The 24200-nt window shown below is 48.0% G+C and overlaps 1 protein-coding gene across 9 annotated transcripts in view; it reads right to left on the bottom strand.

Moving 5' to 3' along the window:
- Nucleotides 1-24200, bottom strand: part of LOC144829392 (uncharacterized) — a 392836-nt gene that overhangs the window by 190224 nt on the left and 178412 nt on the right. For 6 of the 9 annotated variants that reach the window (XR_013610650.1, XR_013610652.1, XR_013610647.1 and 3 more), the window contains one exon: nucleotides 1718-1793. The exons of the other annotated variants lie outside the window; for them this stretch is intronic. Coding sequence is in view for 3 of the 6 variants with exons in the window: in XM_078688506.1 (XP_078544632.1) it covers nucleotides 1718-1793 (76 nt within the window). In the remaining 3 variants the exon portion in view is untranslated. The remainder of the gene's footprint in view (nucleotides 1-1717; nucleotides 1794-24200) is intronic. 9 annotated transcript variants of the gene reach the window in all.

Consider the following 24200-nt stretch of genomic DNA (forward strand, 5'->3'; position numbering starts at 1 on the left):
CAATGACATTGTGATGCTTTTTCTCATTCACAGGGGAGAAATTCCATGGGCTGGCCATGGAGGCGGACAGGGACAGGACTCGAATGCCGCAGCAGCTTTGAACAGTAGGTGACAGAGAATGCTCCAGTTGGTGGTAGGGTAATGAGCAGTGTCTACAAGGAATATGCGCAGGTTTGGATGGAGTTTGTGGACAGTGGCAGGAGGGATGGGTCAGAACAGAGGAAGTAGTACAGTTCATATTATTTTTAATTGAAAAAGGGCTATTGAAGGTCACACAACAAGGGAAACTGGTGGGAATAGTGTTCGTGGGGAAGCTGTTTTGGGGTTATGCTCCATCGGCAGGAGAACTGGGGTGAAGGATGCTAGAAGGTTGGGCCAGGAAAGCCAGGCGGGAGGGGAGAAGAGGAGGCCACTGACTTGGGTCATGTTTTGTGATGTAATTGTCAGCCTGCCCGCGATTGGGGGGGAATGGGGCTGACAAAACAGTTGTTTCCCACATTGATTACATGGATGTTCTTTGGCACTTGTCGCATTTTGGAGCTTATAGGAGGTTGGGGAGTCGGGGTTTGCTCTGGGAAGAATTGAGGCGGTCAGGTGAGGGGCTTGAAGTCTGGTTACAGAGATCAAAAACAGATCAGAGGAGGAAGGGTAGGATGATGTTGCTCAGGGAGTATACCATGACAGGTGAGATAGGGTGTCTCCCTCAGTTACCAGAACAAGGGTTATGTAGGGTCTGTTTTCAAGCATAAGGAAGGGAAACTGGTGACAGCATTTCAGCTGTTAGCCGTTCTGTGCAAGGCGCTATCCTATTTGAGGGTTGAGGCAAGAGGCTATAGGACTCATTCCTTCAAAATAGGAATGGTGACAGAAGTGGGTAGGAGGGGTTGGAGTCAAGAGAACATCATTGGGTTGGGCAGGTGGTCTTCTGATTGTTTCCGGTGGTATGTTGGGTGGGGCGAAGGGGATTGTTGATCCATTACCATATTCTCATTTGCTGTTGCTGTGTTTCAGGTTCCGTTCCCGGCCGCCGGTTTATCCATATGGATTGTGGGTCTCTCATGCGTGAAATGGGCTGAGAGACAGGTGAGCCAGAGTAGTCAATGAGCGAAGTTTGGGCTTGATTACATTCTGTTTCAAGTGTAATGGTCTGGCAAAGGGGCATGCATTGGAGGGAACTGTTGTCCTGCCTCAACTAACTGTTAATTGGAGTGAAGTGTCCCGGTGTCTTAGTACTGCATGTAGGTGAGAACAACTTGTGGAGAAAGGTCTAGAATTAAGGAGGGCCATGAAAGAGGACTTAAAAGAGATAAAGCAACAGCGGTCAGGGTGTTTCGTACTGTGGATGGGGCTATCAAGATGCAGCGATTGACAAGGTCAGGAGGAAAATCATAAAGGAGTTGGGCATTTTTGGGATAGAGCATGGAGACCTGCGGTATGACATTGTTGAGTTTTTCAAGGGGGACGGGGTCCACTTATCACATTATAGTATGGATTTATACCTGATGTATCTTAGAGAGGTGTTGGCTACCACGTTGAACATTCATTGAGCATCGAGGGCAGAAAAATTCTAGTAGGGCCTTTTTCTGGGTGGCGGTTGGCCGAGAAGTTGCCATGACTTTTAGCTAATTGTATTGTTGTTGACAGGGGCAATCCAGACTGTAAGGGAATGGGTGGACAAGCTCACGCATGGACAAAGCAGGAAGTTAAACGTTCTTACCTCTAATCCTAGTTCTCTTCCAGGGGTATCCTCATCAAAGTCATAAGCACTGACTATTCCTGCCCGTGCGCAGGGACTCCGGAGTACATAAAAACAAAAACAAAATTCATATATATTATAATTTTTCCACAAGCCAATGCAGCCTTCAAGAAAAACAAGGATAATCAATGCTTCAGTAATCTACTTTTGCATCAATAGGCATATGAAGAAAAAACAGGAGGACAAAGATACTTGAACTCTCTTTAATGAACTGCAGAAGCTGTAATGTAACATAGCAGGCATTGTTAGCCCATAGGCTGCATTGGAACCATAACAGCGCCGAAAATGAAAGAATACTGGTTAGGTCAGTTGTTCTTTGCGGAGACCCGAAGATCAGGGCACAAAGAGACAAACTAATGGTTGATTATTTGTCTGGGGAGGTGAGTGGGTTGCTTATGACTTTGATTAGGATACCCCTGGAAGAGAACTCGGATTATAGGTAAGAAACTTATCGTTCTCTTCCAGGGGCTCCTCATCAATAGTAATAAGCACTGAATTGAATAGCAAGCCCATCCTCTACCTAGGTGGACAAATGATTTAGAATCAAGAGCAGCTGGTCTGGAATACATTTCTCAAAGAGGAGTGGCCTACTTGAGTGTCTGCTCTCGTATCTGAATCAAGACAATAGTGTCTCATGAATGTGTGTACCGACCTCCAAGTGGGCTGCTTTGCAAAACTCAGCGATGGGGACATTGTGCAGAAAAGCCACAGTAGCTGCCTTTCCCCCTGTGGAATGAGCCTTGGGAGTAGCCACAAGGAGCTTATTAGACACAACCAAGTGAGCAGACCTACTAATAGCCTTAAACTTGTCTAGGTACATCTTTAAGTCTCTTTTTATGGCTAAAGAATGGAGAGACCTTTTAGCTGGTGTGGTGGGATTAGGAAAGAAAGTGGGTAGCGAAATGGACTGATTAATGTAAAAGTCAGACACCACCTTAGGCAGGAAAGAATTGTGGGTTCTCATTACTACCCTGTTGTTGTGAAACTGTGTATGGCTCTTTAGAGCAGAAAACTTGGATCTCGCTCACCCTATGAGCAGAAGTAATTGCCACCAAGAAGGCAGCCTTCCATGTGAGGTGCTGCAGAGTCGCTTTGTGAATCGGTTCAAAGGGGGGACCCATGAGCTTGAAGAGAACCAAATTGAGCATCAAGGGAGTAGAAGGAGAGAACTTTATTTAACCCATGCAAAAAATCCTTAACCACCGGAAGCTGGAAGAAGGATGATGAGAGGATTATTTTCTATATGCCGTAATGACTGCAAGGTGCACTTTTACGGAAGCAAACTGCAAACCTGAATTGGCCAAGTGCAGGAGAAATGGTAAGATTCCCTCCTCTTGCCCTTTGGTAATCTGGAACCCTTTTTCCAAACACACCACATATAGAATATTTTCCATTTAAATGCATAAGAACGCCTCGCGGAAGGCTCTTTGAGTCTTTTAAAATGTTCATGCACTCCTGAGGGAGTCCTAGATGGCCATACTGAAGGACCTCAGGAGCCATGCAACAAAGTTCAGGTAGAGAAATTTTGCATGATGGATTCTCCCGTTCATTTAGGAGAGGAGATCCGGCCTGCATGGAGGCCTCCTTTGTGGACGTTCCTAGAGATGTAGAAGGTCCGGGTACCACCTCTGCCGTGGCCAGTCTCGTGATCAGGATCATCCTTGCTCTGGAGTGGCAGAGCTTGGTTATGACCCTCAGGATGAGAGGAAGTGGCGGAAAAGTGTACAAAAAGTCCCTTGACCAATCGATCAAATGGGCATTCCCTTTTGTCCCTGGCCGGTAATATCTTGATGCAAAATCTTGGCATTTTTTGTTGGTGTCATCCATGAAGAGATCGATTCTTGAATGACCGCATTCCCCGGAAGATGTTTGCCACCACCTCGTCGTGCAGAACGCAGTCTAGCTGATCTTCGAAGTGACGAATTAGAGAATCTGCTTGAGCGTTTTGTTCTCCTGGCAGGTAGACTGCTGTAATTGAACGTAGTCTGGCCCAGAAGCCAATGCCAGATTGCCTGAGCCTCCAAGGATGGGGGTGAGATAGGATCCCTCCCTGCGTGTCTAGATAGTACATTGTGGTTGTGTTGTCTGTCTGGACTAATATGGAGCTGGCTTGGATGGAGGATGACAGGGGGCCATGAGGGCTAGATGCACGGCCCGTAGCTCCAGCATATTGATGTGATATGCCTGCTCTATGGTCGATCACAGACCTTGAGTTTAAAGAGGGCCCATGACGGCTCCTCAACCTTCGAGGGAAGCATTCGTGATCAGAGTTTGCATTGGAGGGGTCTGTTGGAATGGGACTCCCACCAAGAGATTTTTTCGATGAGTCCACCATGGGATGAAAGATTTTGCATCCTAGGAAAGGTGGACCTTGTCCCATCGAGCCGTCCAATGATCCATTTGTCCTCTATATCTTGCTGCAAGGGTCGCATTCTCAGCCTCGCATTGGGAACTAGGAAGAAGCAAGATGCCATTGACCCTAGAAGCGAGGCAACCTGCTGGACTGGTGCTTGAAGAGTGCGAAGCAGCTGGTTGCACTTCAGAATGATAGATGATAATCTCTCCTTCGAAGGATACACTTTTCCTGCATTGGAGTCTGATGTCATGCCCAGATAGTGTATCCTTTGAGTAGGTTGATGAACTGCCTTTGCCAAGTTGAAGTGAAGGCCCAGCTGCTGTAGAAAAGTTAGATAGGTCTGGTATTGGGTTTTTACGCACTGGGGAGATGAACTTTTCAGCAGCCAGTCGTCGAGGTAAGGATAAATTAACAGTCCCTGGCAGCGTAGAGCAGCTGCTACTACTGCCATGCCATGAAGTGGCTGACTTCAATCCAAAAGTGAGGACTTTGTACTGGTAGTGTTTGGCACCTACCATGAAGCGCAGGAACTTTCGGTGGCATTAGCTGACTGGTACATGGAAACACACATCCTGCAGATCTATCGAGCACATCCAGTCACCTTGCTGGAGGTGAGGATGTATTTGATGGACAGCCAGCATGCACATTTTTTCTCTTTGGATGGACTTGTTCAGAATGTGTTGATCCGATATAGGTCTCAACTCTGCTCTGCAACCTTTCTTTTGCACCAGAAAGTACCTTGATCTCCTTTCCCTCGTTGAGAGGGAGGAACTTTCTCTATGGCAGATTTTTGTAGGAGAGTGGCTACTACTTGCTACAGTAGTTGCAGCTGGTGGCATATGGTTTTTGACTGGAGTGATCGCTGTAGGTGGATAGCGAAACCATGGACTTCCTGGTCCCCTTTTTCTGGGAAACTCCCATGTCTAATCACTCTATTCCTAAAACCCAGGTTACTGATCGCCAATGGCATAAATTGTCATCTGATATGTGGGCCCGCTCTCTTACCGATTCCACTCCCGAGCTTTCCTCGGACCCAAATGTGGCCGATAAACAATTCAGTGACTGGATTACGTCATCTCTTGACACTCTGCTTCCAAAAATCACTACCCTTAAACAACCTAAAAAGATATCCCCTGCTCCGTGGTACACTCCAGAGCTTAAAGCCCTACGGCAAGAATGTAAAAAGACCGAACGCTCGTGGAGACGTGATAAAACAGGAGCGAACAAAAATATCTACTCCATCTCTCTTCTCAATTATAAAACAGCTATCCGGAATACCAAAAGCGTGTTTTTCCAGGAGAGAATAGAGAGAGCAGGTGGCTCCGGGAAGGAAGCATTTGCTATCCTAAAAGAACTCTCAAAACCACCTGAACAAGATCGTGGACCCCCCTCTGACCCTAAAGCTGATCAAGAGAAATGCCAACAACTGGCTAACTTTTTCCAGGACAAAATCCGATTAATCCTGGATTCAATTCCTCCCCTGTGCCCGAGGGAAGAAACCGTTTTTCCATATCCGACTTCTCCCACCGGCCTATCCACATGGGGCCAGGTCACCCCAGATGAAGTGCGGACGACGCTTAACTCTATGAAGAGTGGTTCCCCCAGAGATCCTGCTCCTCTTCGGATTCTTAAAGAGGTAGCCCCTTCTATCATCCCGGCCCTTACTCAGTTGATTAATACGTCACTTCAACAGGGAGTTGTGCCCCAGAGTTGGAAGAAGGCGGTGGTAAAGGCCTTACTGAAGAAACCCACTCTGGACCCCGAAAACCTGGGGAACTATCGGCCCATTTCCTTACTCCCAGGAGTAAGTAAAATTGCGGAAAAACTTATCAACAAGAAACTTTCGCAATATCTAGAGGCTAACAACAAACTGAAAAACTCCCAGACGGGCTTTCGACCTGGACAGGGCACGGACATCGCCCTCCTGGCGGCGGTAGAGGAAGCCAGAACGCTGCTAGATGGTGGAGGATCAGTGGCAGTGATCCTCCTCGACCTTAGTGCAGCGTTCGACACTGTTGACCACCAGCTCCTCATCGAAAGGCTTGCAAGAGTTGGTCTAGAAGGCACAGCCATATCCTGGCTCTCATCCTTCTTGACACAACGATCTTATCAGATCTGGGAGAAGAACGCCCGTTCCTCCGAAATGCCCCTCCAATGTGGTGTGCCTCAGGGCTCCTCCCTGAGCCCTACATTATTTAACATCTATATGTCCACATTGGAGGAGGTCATCACCCCTTTCGGAGTGAGTGTCATCAGCTATGCTGATGACACACAATTAGTGGTGTCATTGTCCCATCCTAAACAACAGAAAGCCGATCTTCTTAACTGCCTCACGCAGGTCCATCACTGGATGAACATTTCAATGCTAAAATTAAACGGGGCAAAAACCGAGGTCCTTGTACTCGGCCCAAAAGGAACCTCACTTCCTCTAGACATGTGGCCAACATGTCTAGGACCTCCCCCAGACCCAAAGACAGAGGTGAAAAGTTTGGGTGTCTGGATCGACTCGGAACTCTCATTCGCCCCACAAGCGAAAAAGGTCGTAGGGACCTGTTTCGGTCTGCTAAAATCCCTGAGGAAAGTCCTGCCCCTCCTTCCTCCGAAATCGCAAAAACTATTAGTTCAGGGTCTTATCATATCTAGACTGGACTATAGTAATGCGATCTATTTGGGTGCACCAGAAGCAACATTGAATAAACTGCAGAGGATCCAGAATACTGCTGCCCGGATCATTACCAACACCCCGGCCAGATCATCGGCCAAGCCTGCCCTCAAATTCCTGCATTGGCTCCCTATAAGGGAGAGAATTAAATTTAAGGCCCTGTGTCTGGTGCACAAAACCTTGAACAATCAAGGCCCTCCAATTCTCCGGAATTTCATTACCCCCTATATAGCCACAAGATCCCTTCGCTCTAATGCAGAAAATCTTATCAATGCCCCAAGGTTTAGGAAAGCACGATCAGGAGGAAGACGGTTCTCGGTCCATGCGGCCCGTCTTTGGAACTCCCTCCCTCGGGATCTTCGTCTGGATCCCCAATACCTCCGTTTTAGGAAACGATTAAAGACACATCTTTCCCCTAACCCCTATGTTCTTCTCGTAAACTCAGCCTTAGTCCTCAGTTTCCTGTCTTCTAGGTTCCTCAGCGCTGGGATACTTCCGGGTGACTACGCGCTTTACAAAAATAAATAATAATAATAATAATAATAATAATAGAGAGTACCCATTCTGTAGCATACTCAATACCCATTGATCTCTTGTGATGATGTGCCACTTTTGCAGATGATTGGCGATACTTCCCTCCACTGGAGTGGGTAACGGAAACGGAGGAAGCGACTGCTCAATGCTTTGTTGGAGTCTTCGCAGAGGAAGAGGACTGACGTGGGGTACCTCTACCACGGGAAGAGCGACGCCCTTGGTAGTGTGTTCTGGGCTGGTGTTGTTGTTGCCTTTGAGACCATTGAGGAGTTTAAAGCCTCTGATGAAATGGCCTGTGGTCATACAGCCTGTATCTTTGATGTAACTTCTTTCTCTTTTCAAGGCCTACAGCCTTTAGAGTATCTAGTTCTGTCTTCATCCTGGCCATTTCCTCGTCTGCGTGTGTGCCAAAGAGAGAACTTCTGGAAAAAGGCAGGTTTAGAATCCGCTGCTGGGCTTCTGGCTTCTGTGCAGTAAGACGGAGCCAGGATGATCGCCTAGCACATATTCCATGCGCATAAGAATGCACAGATAGATGTGCGCTATCCGCTGCAGCACTAATCATCTGGTTTGCCACCAAGCCCCGTTCTAGGAGAACTTCCTCAAAGTCTTGGCGATCCTCTTTGGGCAACTTGTCTTTGAATCTCTCCAAAGAGTCCCATAGAATCCTATCATAGTAACCTAAAAGGGCTGAAGCACTGGATACCTTCAAAAAGGAAGCTGAGATACCATAAACTTTCCTTTCCCAAGAGACCTGGGCTCTGCTCTCTTTGCCCGGAGGCACTGTTGAAGACGACACCACTGCAAGCGTCTTCTTTGCAGCTGCAATAATTATGGAATCCGGAGGAGGATCCGCCCTCAGGAACAGTGAATCTTACTGTGGGGGCTTGTACTTCTTCAAGATCCTCTCAGGGGCCGTCTTGAGTGATGACGGTGTGATGAAGGTGTCTATGACCAGTTGAAGGAGCCCAGGTACCAAATATAGCAATGGTCTTGCCACTGACCTTTGGTGCAAAGTCTAAAAAATAACAGAGGATGATGTTTGAGGAGTGGGGATATCAATTGTGCTCCCCTAGCCTGCACCTCACGGAAGGTATTAATATAATCCACTGGAGAGATCTCATAGGTGGACTGTCCAAAAAGGTGCCAGAGCCCTGGTCAGGAGGTCATTCCAGCTTGCACCAGCCATTGCCCCTGACAGCGCTGCCAATGACAGTTCCAACACAACTACTAACCATCACACTCCTACACGTGAGGAAATTCAGGTTATTACAGGCCACCCACACCTATAAGAATGGCTTGACTAGCAGGTAATGCTCATTTTTTATGTACATTGAATTATTAAACTGTGGTTTCAGCACTACCATGTGGTGGACTGTAACAAGTGCCGGTGTTGACAATTAAGTGCCATGCTGTGTACCAGAAACCACAGGTGCAAATTAAGCACTGGTGGAGGATAAGGACCAAGAGGGTGTTTTATATCTTTTATGATGGCTACGTGCAGGGGACCTCCTGCGTGGTGATGGAGTTGCTGTCTGAGCATGTTCCCGACCTCTGGAAGAATTAGTAGGAGAAAGGTCTACCCACTGTACCAACTAAGCCAGAGGTGAACTGTGCAGAGGACTAGAGTAGTCCAGAGGTTGCTGCACTTGCATCGAAGAAAACTTCTGCCAGTTATGCACTGGTAACAGCCATCTGGGAAATAGGTGCACAGAAGGCGATGATCTCTGTGTTCTCTTCTCTTGCTATGAAGGAGGATTCACCGTCTGTGGTGCCACCTTCTGTATCTGCCTATCAGGAGATAGAGAAATGGAGCTGCTCAACGTCGGCAGAGGCACGACTGTGATCCTGTAGACGCTGACCGCATCTTCGACGTTGAACGGATAGACTTTGAGCACCTTTCCGATGGAGATCGGTGGGGATGATTGCCTCGATGTCGATTGACATTGCATCACCGAGACGTCTTGAGCCGGCGTCGAGTGCTGGGAACACGTTGATGGTGTTCGAATTCTCGACTGCCGGGAAAGATGTCGCCAACGGAGACTGGTGTCCTTACATCATGTGAGGCACCACCAAAGGGGGCTTGGTCATAAACGTGGGACGAGGACCCGTCGACGAAGACTGGTGCTTCGACGTTGTGTGGGGAGACAATGACGGAGAACGTTTTCTGGATATTGATCATCTTCTAGATGACGTCAATGTTGAACGAGGCCTCGACGTTGATTATCGCCGGGTTGACAGCAACAGAAGACTTCATCTCGACTTTGAACACATATGAGGTGGCGCCATCGGAGTCCGATGTTTCAATGTTGAGCGTTGTTTTGACACCAACGGAGACCGGCTCCTCGACGTTGACTGTCGCCGGGTTGACGTCAATGGAAGGGGCTGATCTGACACCGGTGAATGTTGACAATGGTCAGACGTTGAACTTTTCCACTTCCTTAGGTGCAGTCTTCTACGACAAGCAGTGTTTCAATACCGTAGACGGTGGTAGCAGCGTCGACCAGGAAACCTGCAATGTTGTTTTCTTCGCAGCTGGAGGCATTTTCGACGGCGAGCCCGACGCTGAAGGAGAACAGATAGGGCTCTTACTTCTAGAAATAGATCTGGTTCTCTTCTTCTTGTGCCTCGATGGAGATCTTCCTCTTGAAGTAGCAGATTTCTGTATATTTGAGAGGCCATAAAGGTTATCTCTGCATACTGCTCTCATGATTGCCGGTCCAAATATTGTAAATATCATGTTATTCCCCAAGTGTATGCACATCCATCTATCCCTACCTATGTAATTGTATATTTCAAACTTGTATACAACTTGTTATCTCCCTGTAAAGCGATCTAATACCCTAACGGGTCACGTTCGCGCTCTATAAAACACTAAATAAATAAATAGGGAATTAGGGGGCAACCGACTAAGGGGATGGATTCCCATGGGCATTTTGGGCCGGATGACCCATCCAGAGTACTAGTGGTAGTTTTGATTGTGCTACTCGGAAGGCTGGGAGGGGCAAGGAATATAATAAACGTTTTTTTGAGCTATCAGCCTAACATTTTTGGATAATGTGAGACGGTGGCTGTTAGCAGCTAGACAGGGCAGAAAAATTGTTTGGTACGGGTAAGGAAATTTGGTGGGCATAGGTTAAGGCGTATGCAAGAGCAGAAGGTAGTGGCCGTGCTGTGTCTGCTTTGAGAGGCGAAATGCAAGGACCTCATTGTGTCCGGCGCAATGGAAGTCCTGAGAAGGGACGAGAGCCAGATGGTGAAGAGAGCATCAGAAGGCATGGCGGCCGCCGTTCTGCCATGCTCGCCACCAAGCTACAAACGATTAAAAGGTGAGGCAGTTGGGGTGACTAGTGCAGGGCCTATCTTGAGCTGTTGTTGAGTGCGGTGGATAGGGGCAAGGTAGAAGATGTTTTGCAACTAAGATGGATGGCAGGGAAGTCAGTAAGGTGTATACAAGGAAGAAGGGAGGGAAGGGCACCAACCCTGCAAAGAGGGGGCGCACAATGAGAGACCAGTGGGGGCTGGAGACCAGGTTGATGGGACACTGGATGATGGGGGTGGGAGAGGGGTCAGGGTTTACTTGAGGGAGAGGAAGGTGGAGCTGGGGCCTTATGTGAGTGAGGGGTAGGGGGTGGAGGCCTTTGGAAGTGGATGTGTGTGTAATAGCTGGAAGAAGACGGGTCTGGGTTAGGGGAGAGTCGGCAAACCAGGCCTTATCATGTGTGATTGGTTTCCAGGGCGAAACATCGAATCAAACTCAGGAGAATCTTATGTGGCTCCTGTAGCCCATGGGGTAGTGATGGCATGGTCAGGAGTGACCGGTCTGAAGGAGGCAGTGGATGAGGGCGTTGCGGGCTGGGAAAGTTCTTGTGGGCCTCCTTGGCAATAGCGAGAGGAAGGTTTGGTGTGGCCTTCCCGAAGATAGGTGCAGCAGCCGCCAGGAACCTGGTGGGATGGCAATCTTCTATATGAAGAACCCAGTCCGAGTATGTTGCAAAGTCATTCTGTGCCCTGGGCACCCCCAACTTTTTGTTGCTGACTGGTACTGGTGGTAGCTGACTCTGACTGGCCCCTTTGGACTCTGCCTAACCAGGCCCAGGGCCAGTGCAATCCTGAAAAGACACCTAGAATACAGTGAAAACACCTACATACACTAGGGTACATTATGAGTTAGGGTACCCCTATGATTGGTATGACCTCCTCAATAAATCCAGGTACATAATGGGGCAGGGGGACTAAAACCAACTTTAAGACCCTAGCATATAATAGGACATGGCAGTTTAAAGGCCAGCAGATTTTCTGCACTTGCATGTGTGCACTGCTGAAGCCTGAGGTAAGTTTAAAAGCAGCCCTGTGTTGCAGGACAGGTTTTAAAATGCAAATAGTGCCCAAACTCGACCTTTGCGTTTGGGGCACTTATCAATAAACTACAATGTTTGGGCATATTAGGTACTCCCATGGTCTACCCTAGGTGTCCCACATGTGCGGGGACAGTTATTCATAAGGAGCACCCTTATAAAATGAGTTTAATATGCCCTGGGTTTAGTGAAATTGCACATTTCACTCATAACATTGTGGTAAAGTGCTTCCCAAAATCAACTTTTGTGCTAGGAGCATTGTTATTATTATTATTATTATTATGCGTTCTTATATAGCGCTCGATTACCCGTAGGCATCTCGGCGCTTGCCTTGGGAACCCGTCCTGGCTTCCCCCGAGGTGAAAGCCAGGCATCCCGCCACGGGGGGGGGGGGGCGTAGTGGAGATTAAGCAGGCTAATGCCCAGAGCTGCAGAGTGTGAACCCATGATTCGAATAGGCACCGAAACGAGAATTATCGAATCCGTGGATATTTGTGCTCAAGACCCTGCCGCGTCGGGAATTGAACCCTGGTCCCGGGTCTGACCTCTGCTTCAGGGTCTGCCTCCTCTAACCAGTGAGCCACACTTCTCCACACTACTCTTCTGTGGAGTAAGAATTTGCAATATTTGCACATATTCAGAACCTCTAGAGTCTCCCCTAGGTGTTCCAGAGGTGGGAGCCTGTAGATATAGGCAGGGTCCTTATAAAAGATGTTTTATAAGCCCTGGTGTTGGAAAAATTGCTCATCATTTTCCCATTGCAAATCCCCAGCCACAAAGGTTAACATGGCAAGAAGTTATTAAATAATAACTCACACCAAGGAGGTGATAAAAATATAATTCAAGAACTTCTTAGAATGGCATTGCTAAATCCAACAATAAGGTATTGTAGAATGTATCCTATAATGTATTGACAAGAAGTTATAAGACTTTCTGTAAGCCAAAATTCAGCCCTCTAGTGCTCTGATCTGATTTGCCAGAGTTAAGTGGATTAGCCAGGCTGCTTTGATAATGTGATAAGTAGCCCAGGGGGTCAGGGAGCCATACTGGGATCTGCTACATAGGAATGCTATGATTCAGAAAAGGGGGTGGTGATGAACAGAGTGCCTGAATTAAGCAGACCACTCTTACCCAGTCCAAAGATCAGGGCTTGATCCATCTCCGTTTTTTAGCTCACTGCACCATCCCAGCTCAGAACTTGGCTATATGCAAATTAGTCTGTTCCTGTCCCAGTGCACGATGGGAACAGGGCAAACCAAACTACCAAGCCAATTCTTGTACTGGGAAGGAAACAAGCTTCCGGGGACCGGTTTCTGCCATTTCAGGCGTCGTCGGCCCGGCTTGCTTGAATCCTGATGGTGCAATGAGCAAGGGACTCACATCTGAGTATACCCTTCCACGCTTATGGTGGACAAAATGATTCAGAAAAGGGGGTGGTGATGAACAGAGTGCCTGAATTAAGCAGACCACTCTTACCCAGTCCAAAGATCAGGGCTTGATCCATCACCGTTTTTTAGCTCACTGCACCATCCCAGCTCAGAACTTGGCTATATGCAAATTAGTCTGTTCCTGTCCCAGTGCATGATGGGAACAGGGTAAACCAAACTACAAGCCAATTCTTGTACTGGGAAGGAAACAAGCTTCCGGGGACCGGTTTCTGCCATTTCAGGCGTCGTCGGCCCGGCTTGCTTGAATCCTGATGGTGCAATGAGCAAGGGACTCACATCTGAGTATACCCTTCCACGCTTATGGTGGACAAAATGATTCAGAAAAGGGGGTGGTGATGAACAGAGTGCCTGAATTAAGCAGACCACTCTTACCCAGTCCAAAGATCAGGGCTTGATCCATCACCGTTTTTTAGCTCACTGCACCATCCCAGCTCATAACTTGGCTATATGCAAATTAGTCTGTTCCTGTCCCAGTGCATGATGGGAACAGGGCAAACCAAACTACCAAGCCAATTCTTGTACTGGGAAGGAAACAAGCTTCCGGGGACTGGTTTCTGCCATTTCAGGCGTCGTCGGCCCGGCTTGCTTGAATCCTGATGGTGCAATGAGCAAGGGACTCACATCTGAGTATACCCTTCCACGCTAATGGTGGACAAAATGATTCAGAAAAGGGGGTGGTGATGAACAGAGTGCCAGAATTAAGCAGACCACTCTTACCCAGTCCAAAGATCAGGGCTTGATCCATCACTGTTTTTTAGCTCACTGCACCATCCCAGCTCAGAACTTGGCTATATGCAAATTAGTCTGTTCCTGTCCCAGTGCTATGGCAGGGGGATGGGTCGTAAAATATCTTCAAAGAGAGGAGGGGACAGACAGTGTAAGTCAGGTCCAGTAACAGACCTACCCTCTGAACCAAGCCAGATGGCAGGCTTCAGGCAGGAATTTCCTGATGCAAAGGGGAGGGAGCATATGTAGAGGAGCCATCCCGTGGATTGGGTTAGTTCGCTTTTCTCTATCTGATAGAAAATAAGCCATGATGAATTTTGGAGAAATGGTGCTCTCTGGGAGAATATAGTGCTACACTTTGGATAATGTGTCATACTCTGGGGTGTTGTCCTGCACCTCATTGGACTGGAGTGCCCTCCTGCTTGACCCAGAGAACTTGGAATAAGCTTCTGAGAGGGGCAGAGCAGCTCAGATCTGCTGCTTCAAACTTAAGGAAGAAGTAGAGTCCATGCTAGAAATTTGACTTGCACCAAATTTTCAAGGACCATCTTGGAGCTTCCAGACCATTGGAGTAGGTTTTGGACACTTTGGGACCCTCCGAGGAATTTCAGGAATTATTTCCAGAACTTTGGAGCACCTTTGAAAAAAAGCTACATAATTGGACCAACTCGAACCTGCCTAGTCAAGCCGGCGACCCTCAGCCGCGAGCCGGCCTGCCGTCCAGGTTCGTCCCGCTGAAAAGCTCGGTAGTCCAACTTCCTGAGTTTGACCGGGAGTTGGCTGAAACCCAAGCCAGCGAACCCTCACTGAAGCCAGCCTGGTGCAGAGCAGCGAGGGACCCCTGAAGAAAAAGCTCTGTAAAAGTTTCTAAGTCTGAACGTAGGAGAGGTGACCGGGACCAACCGTGAGAGTGAAGCCACCCACCTTCAACTGCTAGCCGGCCTGGATCCCTAGTTCGACCCACTGGAAAGCTCCAGAGGTCAGACTTCCATACGTTTCATCAGGAGCTCATCGCAAGATAAGCCAGCAAACCCTAACCAAATCCAGACTGGTTGAGAGCTTCGAATGACCCCGGGAAGAAAAGCTCTTGAAAAGTTTCTAAGTCCGAAGGTAAAAACTTTGACCGAGACCTACCGCGTGGAGTAGCCACACCGGGCTCCATCGCGGTCGGCCTGAAACTTTGACTTTGTCCCATTGTAGCGTGACCAGATGTCCCAATAGGCGCTATAGGTTTCTTTTTATTTTAATCATTTATTTCTTTTTTTTATTACCCAAAGAGGAGCACATGATCAATATACATTATACAAACAGTCATGAAGGCATACAAGTAATAAGAGAATTTTGAGCATGATTAAAGAGAAAAGCTTAGCCAGTAGATTACATCAATATTTACATTATATTATAGCTTATTCGTGGAAGGCCTGAGTGGGCACCATCTGGCTTAAACGAATAGAGATTATAAAAGATATAAGTAAAAGTGAGAGGTCCTCCACTTCAGTACTTCCAGGATATTCTAGCCACAGGTTAATGAGTTAGTTAAAAGGAGCAGGTCTACTACATACATGGGGCAGGTAGGTCTGTTCGACCACTATAGCTGTGTAGCCAGAGTAACATTGGGGACCACATTTTCTGCCCCAGCTTCCTAGCCTGCCTACCCATGCATATATATTGTGCAACTTCTTGATTGTATATACCCATTAATTTGGCAAGCCAGGCTCTCCTGATTGCCCTGTCATGATTAGTGGTTACTACAGCAATATCATCAGTGTATGCCAACATCTTTTGCTGTTACAAATAACCAGTATTATTTGCTGATTGCATAAAATTTTCTCAATCAGTGGATTTTTTTAAAAACTTTGTTTATTTACATTTTCAAAATAAAACTGTGGTGTAGTTCCTATATTCCCAATAGGCTCTGCGCATTGGAATAGTGTATCCTGTAGTTTAGACGTAGGACTGATGTCAACTAGGTCTCTACCGAATATACTAAACTTAATTGTGTATGTGCCAGCTAGCTCAGAGGTCACTAGAAACGTTCTCAAATAAACAAGAAGGGATTAGTTTCTGACAACCGCTTAAAACATGACAACTTTGTTTCCCAAGAATAAGAAATATATCTCTAGAGTCGCGGAAATAATAGATAGTTATTTCACTCAGTCAATCTTGCATGTTTCGTTTAACCTGAGGTGCAGAGAAATAGCGAGACGGGCGTTTTCAATAAAAGGGTATTTATCGAAATCTTCTTTCTCAAGCATAAGAAATGAACTGCTGCAATCGTAATACTTGCTGTAAAGTGCAGAGCATATAATACGAAGAGTATTATAAAATAGTACTGTAAAAGCATGATATGGTTTCTAAGCCATAAGATACCTAAAATGCATAAAATACATACAGGGATAAATAATGACTAAAAGTACTCAACTGGTGCTTCTAAAATACGCCTACCCTGGTGTACCTAACCTAGGTCTAGTACAAGGGAAGAAGTAAGTGAGGTGTAGCCTAGTTTTAGTATTAGTTGCCAAGAATCTATTCCAAGAATTCTCTTAGGGTCTAATCAGCTCCGTACCTTGGTTTAGAATGTAGGAGGTCTTGTATCTCTCTCTCAGGACTTGATTTCCCAGCAACCTGCAAGGGTAGCCTGGAAACATTGGAGCTGGATTTCTCGGCTGGAGAAAGTACAGCGTCTCTAAGTGTGTCAACTGGAGGGTCGGCTTACTTCGGCACTTGCTGCAGCAGGGCGCGTCGGGCAAGTAGATAGTCGAACTGCTCCAAACCACTGTGTGTTTGTTTGGACAAGTGTGGGCATGTTTATACCTTGAAGGTGACGAGTTTGACGTAAGATTGGACATAATAACGTCATCAGAGACTTAATTCTCTGAAAACTCCATGATTTCTTGGATAACTTAATATTCATGCAGGGGGAAGTCCTTGACTGCTGAAGGTGGGTTTTTCCAAGAAATCGTTGTAGATTTTCGGAACTGGTGGAAGTAGCCAAGCCGTATTAGGACTACTTGAGCTATGTCCTAATATGGTTATGATTTCTATGCCTATATAAGGATTTGGTATTTTATATCTATCTAAGGCAGGGGTACTCATAGTACGGCCCACGGGCCGGTGGCGGCCCGGCAAGCCTTCCCTGGAGGCCGGCGGACCCTGCACACATCATACCAGTGTCTGCAAACTAAGTTACAGCAGCGCGACTCCGAGACTCTGCTGCTCTGTGGGGGCTGGCCAGGGGATTCCTACCATAGTTGGAGTGGAGCTGCAGGGGCGCTAAGAGGTGAACAACACAGCCTCATTAACATGCTAATGGTCTTTTAAAGACCTGTTAATGTGCTCAGTGCGGCTATGTGTGTGTGCTCCGAAGCTGTCTCAGCCCGGGCTGACACAGAGGCAGGGTGAGATGACAGAGGGAGAGGGCGGGAGAGGGAAAGAAAAGGAGACTAAGTGAGGAAGGGAAAGGGAGAACGGGTGAGGGAGTAAGAGAGGGAAGGAGGGAAAGGGAGGGTGGAAGCAGGGCTCAAGTCGAGGTACCACACGGGTGGACGGCGTCCCCCCACTTATTTTACCGGGAGCTCGATAACTGGAGCAAATGGAGCAGCACATTCACTTTTTGGCCTCTCTGGGGTGAGATTGGAGCTCATTCAGAACGCTGCTCACGCGCTGGCTTCTCTGATGCAATCGCATCTAAGGGGTGAGCGAGAGGAGGCAATGAATCTGATGGTGCAAGCCACCTTTCGTGACATCACTTCCTGTTGTGACGTCAGCGTCCCCCCACTACTTTTTTTAGGACTTGTGCCCTGGGTGGAAGGGAAAGGAAGGGTAAGGGAGGGAAAGGGAGACAGAGTGAGGGAGGGAAAGGGAGTGACAGTGAGGGAGTGAGGGAGGGAAAGGGAGATCGGGTGAGGGAGTAAGAGAGGGAAAGGGTAGGAGGGAAAGGGAGGGAGGAAGGGAAAGGGAGGGGGAGGGAGGGAAAGGGAGTGACAGTGAGGGAGTGAGGGAGGGAAAGGGAGACCGGGTGAGGGAGGGAAAGGGAGACAGAGTGAGGGAGTGAGGGATGGAAAGGGAGACAGAATGAGGGAGGGAAAGGGAGTGACAGAGTGAGGGAGTAATGGAGTAAGGGAGGGAAAGGGAGACAGAGCGAGGGAGGGAAAGGGAGACATAGTGAGGGAGGGAAAGGGAGACAGAGTGAGGGAGGGAAAGGGAGACAGAGTGAGGGAGTGAGGGAGGGAAAGGGAGACAGAGAGAGGGAGACAGAGTGAGGGAGGGAAAGGGAGTGACAGAGTGAGGGAGTAAGGGAGGGAAAGGGAGACAGAGCGAGGCAGGGAAAGGGAGACATAGCGAGGGAGGGAAAGGGAGACAGAGTGAGGGAGGGAAAGGGAGACAGAGTGAGGGAGGGAAAGGGAGGGAGAGGGAGTAAGGGAGAGAAAGGGAGACAGAGCGAGGGAGGGAAAGGGAGACATAGCAAGGGAGGGAAAGGGAGACAGAGTGAGGGAGTGAGGGAGGGAAAGGGAGATAGAGAGAGGGAGGGAAAGGGAGACAGAGTGAGGGAGGGAAAGGGAGTGACAGAGTGAGGGAGTAAGGGAGGGAAAGGGAGACAGAGTGAGGGAGGGAAAGGGAGACAGAGCGAGGGAGGGAAAGGGAGACAGAGTGAGGGAGTGAGGGAGGGAAAGGGAGACAGAGTGAGGGAGTGAGGGAGGGAAAGGGAGACAGAGTGAGGGAGGGAAAGGGAGTGACAGAGTGAGGGAGTAAGGGAGGGAAAGGGAGACAGAGCGAGGGAGAGAAAGGGAGACAGAGCGAGGGAGGGAAAGGGAGACAGAGTGAGGGAGTGAGAGAGTAAAATGGATGCAGGGGGAGGGAGGGTAAGGGATGGAGGGAAAGGGAGGGAGAGAAAGGGAGTGACAGAGTGAGGGAGTGAGGGAGGGAAAGGGAGACAGAGTGAGGGAGTGAGGTAGGGAAAGAGAGACAGAGTGAGGGAGTGAGAGGGAAAGGGAGACCGAGTGAGGGAGTGAGAGAGGGACACAACACAGCAGCTTCGGCGCCCCACCCACGCACCCAACCGTCGAACCAACGCCCCCCACCGCCACCCTTCGCACCTGGACCACGGTGACCACCGAAGACACAGCCCGCACGATGAACACCATCCACTCCGGATCACCGACCGACCCCTGCCCACACCACGTCTTCACCAAGGCCGACTCCACCATCGCACCCCAACTCCAGAACATCATCAACGCCTCCTTCAACACCGCCACCTTCCCGGAGAGCTGGAAGCACGCCGAGATCAGCGCCCTCCTAAAGAAACCTACAGCAGACCCCACCGATCTCAAAGACTTCCGCCCCATCTCGCTCCTCCCTTTTCCTGCTAAAGTCATCGAGAAGATCGTCAACAGACAGCTGACCGCCTTCCTCGAGACGAACGGATCCCTCGACCCCTCGCAGTCCGGCTTCAGAGCCAACCACAGCACCGAGACCGCCCTCATCGCAGCCACCGACGACATCCGGACCCTGCTCGACAAGGGGGAAACAGTGGCCCTCATCCTCCTGGACCTCTCCGCTGCGTTCGACACGGTCTGCCACCGCACCCTAGTCCAGCGCCTCAGCAACATCGGTATCCAAGAGAAGGCACTGGAGTGGATCATCTCGTTCCTCGCCGGAAGAACACAAAGAGTCTGCCTCCCCCCCGTTTCGCTCTGAGGCCACCGAAGTCATCTGCGGCGTCCCGCAAGGATCTTCACTCAGCCCCACCCTCTTCAACATCTACATGAAACCTCTCGCAGCCATCGCACGCCAGCACAACCTCAACATCATCTCTTACGCCGACGACACCCAGCTGATCCTCTCCCTCACCAGAGACCCCGACACCGCCAGAACCTGCCTACACGAAGGGATGAAAGACGTCGCCGAGTGGATGAAGGACAGCCGCCTGAAACTGAACTCGGACAAGACGGAAGTCCTCATCCTGGGATCTTCGCCCTCCGCCTGGGACGACTCCTGGTGGCCCCCAGCCCTGGGCACCGCACCCAAGCCAACCGACCACGCACGCAACCTGGGCTTCATCCTGGACCCCTCCCTCTCGATGACCAGACAAGTCAACGCCGTCTCCTCATCGTGCTTCAACACCCTGCGTATGCTTTGCAAGATCTTCCGCTGGATCCCGACCGAGACCAGGAAGACTGTCACCCAGGCACTCGTCACCAGCCGACTGGACTACGGAAACGCCCTCTACGCCGGAACCACAGCCAAGCTACAGAAAAGACTCCAGCGCATCCAGAACGCCTCCGCCCGACTCATCCTGGATGTCCCCCGACGCAGCCACATCTCCAGCCACCTGAGGAACCTGCACTGGCTCCCTGTCGACAAGAGGATCACGTTCCGGCTCCTCACCCACGCACACAAGTCTCTCCACGACCTGGGCCCCAAGTACCTCAACGACCGCCTGACCTTCTACACGCCCACCCGCCAGCTACGGTCCACCAGCCTCGCCCTCGCAGCCGTACCACGCATCCGAAGAGCCACCGCCGGAGGAAGATCCTTCTCTTACCTGGCTGCCAAGACTTGGAACTCCCTCCCCATCCACCTTCGGCTGACCCAGGACCATCTCGCCTTCAGGAAACAACTCAAGACCTGGCTGTTCGAGCAGTAGCATACCCCTCCCCCCAAGCGCCTTGAGACCCTCCCGGGTGAGTAGTGCGCTATACAAATGGCATGATTGATTGATTGATTGAGAGGGAAAGGGAAGGAGAGAAAGGAAGGAAGGGAAAGGGAGTGACAGAGTGAGGGAGTGACAGAGGGAAAGGGAGGGAGGGAAAGGAAGGGAGGGAAAGGGAGTGACAGAGTGAGGGAGTGAGAGAGGGAAAAGGAGACAGAGTGAGGGAGTGAGAGAGGGAAAGGGAGACAGAGGGAGGGAGACAGAGGGAGGGGGACAGAGTAAGGGAGAGTGAGAGAGGGAGGGAGAGGGAGGGAGGGAGACAGAGAGAGAAAGAGATAGAGAGAGAGATTTGTGTATGCCGGGTCTGGTGGCTCAGTGGATGAAGGTGTCCGCTGCAGGGACCAGTGATCAACCTCATGGTCAGTTTTTGCTTTAGCCCCACCCCCTCCTCCACTGACCCCGCCCCCACTGGTGCGGCCCTCAGACACAAACCACAGTGTAAATTTGGCCCCCGAGAGAAAGTTTGTGAGTACCCATGATCTAAGGGCATGAATCTGGAAAATTACACTAGGGTCCTAAAACGCTATACAACACCCACTCCACGTATTATGTCTAATATTACTAAATCTATAAGCATAAAAAACATAACTTTAAGCATGTGTTAATAATCCCACCCAAAATACATGAAATGCATTAAACATGGTTCGATACACATACATGAATATTTGTCTTGCATGCATTTTACAAGCAATAGTTGTCATTCAAGAATGCTATCTAAAATGAATTATGAAATGACATTTATGAAATGGCTCTAAATTTACAGAAGAGAAAACGTCGAGACCATTCGATAGCATAATATATAAACAGCTAACGTTTTCATGAGAAAATACCAAATATTTGTCTATAGGAAGCATCAAATGAATCTCTTGTTCTCTAAGATTAGTTCTACTTTAAGCAGATTACTTTGTGCCAAGTGAAAAGGGTCTATTCTGGGATGAAGAGAAAAAGTTTTCAAATGTCGATTGTAGAAACATAGAGTTCCCAAGTTAGAGGGTTTGTTTTTGAAAAACTGAAGGCGAATTTCAGAGTTCATGGAACGCTGTGTGCACTTTCAAAAGTTATTCTCGGTGTCGGGAGAAAACATCAAATCATCTCAGCTGGCAAAGAAACCGTCTACCATAGTTGGTGAAAGTGAAACTACTTCATCAAGTAATTCAAATGTGCATAGATGTGAAGCATCACCGTCAGCATCAGTCGTATTAGCAATTTTCGATGTAGATGGTACCTATGTGCCTGTTATTCCACGTACCTCACCAAGGGCTGGATTTGCTGGAGAGATCTCAATGAATGCCGTCATCAGTATTCGCAGCAGTTGGGGGCAACACGATGCATGAGTCGTTACCGGACCTAGCAAGGCGTCAACATCTGTTGGCAGTGCTGATGGAAGTGTAAGATAGATGTCTAACACGCATTCTTCTCCGCAAAGCAGACATCGTAGAACAAGTAAGATGCAATCTTGCCAGATTGGTCTGAATGAAAGGAACCAAGTGGTATTCAGATCTCTTAAACGAGCCAAGCCAAGAATTTGTGTAATTCTGTCATGATACCGCATGGCTAGGTGAGCTTGTTCCATGGTAGTCTGGGTATCGTTGGAACCATCATTGTGGGGACTTGAACATGTGTTACCATCCTTGTGGGGACTTACTCAATAATGGTCATTTGTGATTGAATGCCTTCATAAACACATGGCTAAATGTTATTTTTCAATGCTGTACTTAAATTACATGATAGTTTAGTCATATATAAATAGCTCATTGTGTCCTAGGAGCACAAGAACTGTGATGATAATGAATTTCTCAGCAGAAGCCTATTGCATATGAAGTCCCTGGGAATGGATTTACAAATATTTTGCCTATTTCTGATTGCTCACAAACATTCAGGAATAAGGAAACAACACACTGTTAAGATAATTTAGAGGCCACACATCCTGCAATGTGGTCTGTTAGGAAAGGCAAGTTGAGATTCCCTAGGCCCATTTCATCAACCTTACCATGTAAGCCCCAAAATATATGGTATGTTATTATAGTAATGTTCTACAACTGACAGAAAGATTATGCGATGATAATCATTTTTAAGCCACTGCAGAGATAGAGCGTGATTATATTAAAATTGTGTTTCAATGTAGTCACTACCAAGTTCCTATAGGGATGGTGCGTGATTATATTTATGTTCAAGTCCCACATAGATAATGTGTGGGTATACTAAATACTTAAGTTTCCAACGAGATTGTGTTTGATGCTAGTTATGTTTTAGTCACATGAGATAGTTTGTCATTATAGCGATGCCCAGGCTCTCGCTCAGATAGGATGTGATTTTAGACATGTTTAAATCCTACAAAACAGTATCTGATTATAATCGAGTTTGGTTATAGTCCGGTTCAGGCCCCCTACAAATAATGTACAATGACAGTCATGCTGCAGTTCATGCTAATATAGTGTGTTATTCAAGAAGTGCCCAAGTCCCCATAGTGATAGTGTGTGATTATTGGCATGTTCAAGTCCCCGCAAAGATAGTGTGTGATCATTGGCATGTTCAAGTCCTGCAAAGATAGTGTGTGATTATTGGCATGTTCAAGTCCCCGCAAAGATAGTGTGTGATTATTATCTTGTTCAAGTCCCCGCAGAGATAGTGTGTGATTATTGTCATTTTCAAGTCCCCGCAAAGATAGTGTGTGATTATTGGCATGTTCAAGTCCCCGCAAAGATAGTGTGTGATTATTGTCATTTTCAAGTCCCCGCAAAGATAGTGTGTGATTATTGGCATGTTCAAGTCCCCGCAAAGATAGTGTGTGATTATTGGCATGTTCAAGTCCCCGCAAAGATAGTGTGTGATTATTGGCATGTTCAAGTCCCCGCAAAGATAGTGTGTGATTATTGGCATGTTCAAGTCCCCGCAAAGATAGTGTGTGATTATTGTCTTGTTCAAGTCCCAGCAGAGATAGTGTGTGATTGTCATTTTCAAATCCCCGCAGAAATAGCATGTGAATAATGTCAGGTTCAGGTTCTTGCAGAGTGAGTGTGTCATAATTATATTCAAGTACTAGTCATATTCAAGTCCCTGTAGAGATAGGGTACGATGGTAGTCATACTGATGTTTATGTAGAAATAGTGTGTCAGTACATTAATGCTCAGGTCCCCACAAATAAAGCGTTTAATTATAGCCACTCTTAAGTCCATATTGAGATAGTGTGTGGTTATATTCATGTTCAAGTTCCCTCAAATATATTGTGTGATTATAGTTATGTTCACATGCCACATAGATAGTGATTGTTCATAGTTATGTTCAAGTCCCCACATAGAGAGTGTTATGATAGTAATGTTCAAGTTCCCAGAGAGTTGGTGTATTATAATACTCATTTCCCTGTAGTGATAGTATGTTATTATAGTTATAACCAGTTGCCTGCACGGATAGTGGGGTATTATAGTCTTGCTCAAGTCCTGCAGGGATTGTTGTGTTGTATGATCATAGTGAAGCCTAGGCCCTCATAAAGATAGTGTGTGATGATTCGGATGCCCACACCCCCACAACGATAGTAACTGAAGACCTGCAGCGCACGTGTGCGACAACAGTCAAGCACAAGTCTCTCTATGGATTTTTTTTATGACAGACACAATCATATCCCTGCCGGGATAGTGTGTGAAGACAATA

The sequence above is a fragment of the Lissotriton helveticus genome, chromosome 4_1 (assembly GCF_964261635.1).
Source record: "Lissotriton helveticus chromosome 4_1, aLisHel1.1, whole genome shotgun sequence".
Lineage (NCBI taxonomy): Eukaryota > Metazoa > Chordata > Amphibia > Caudata > Salamandridae > Lissotriton > Lissotriton helveticus.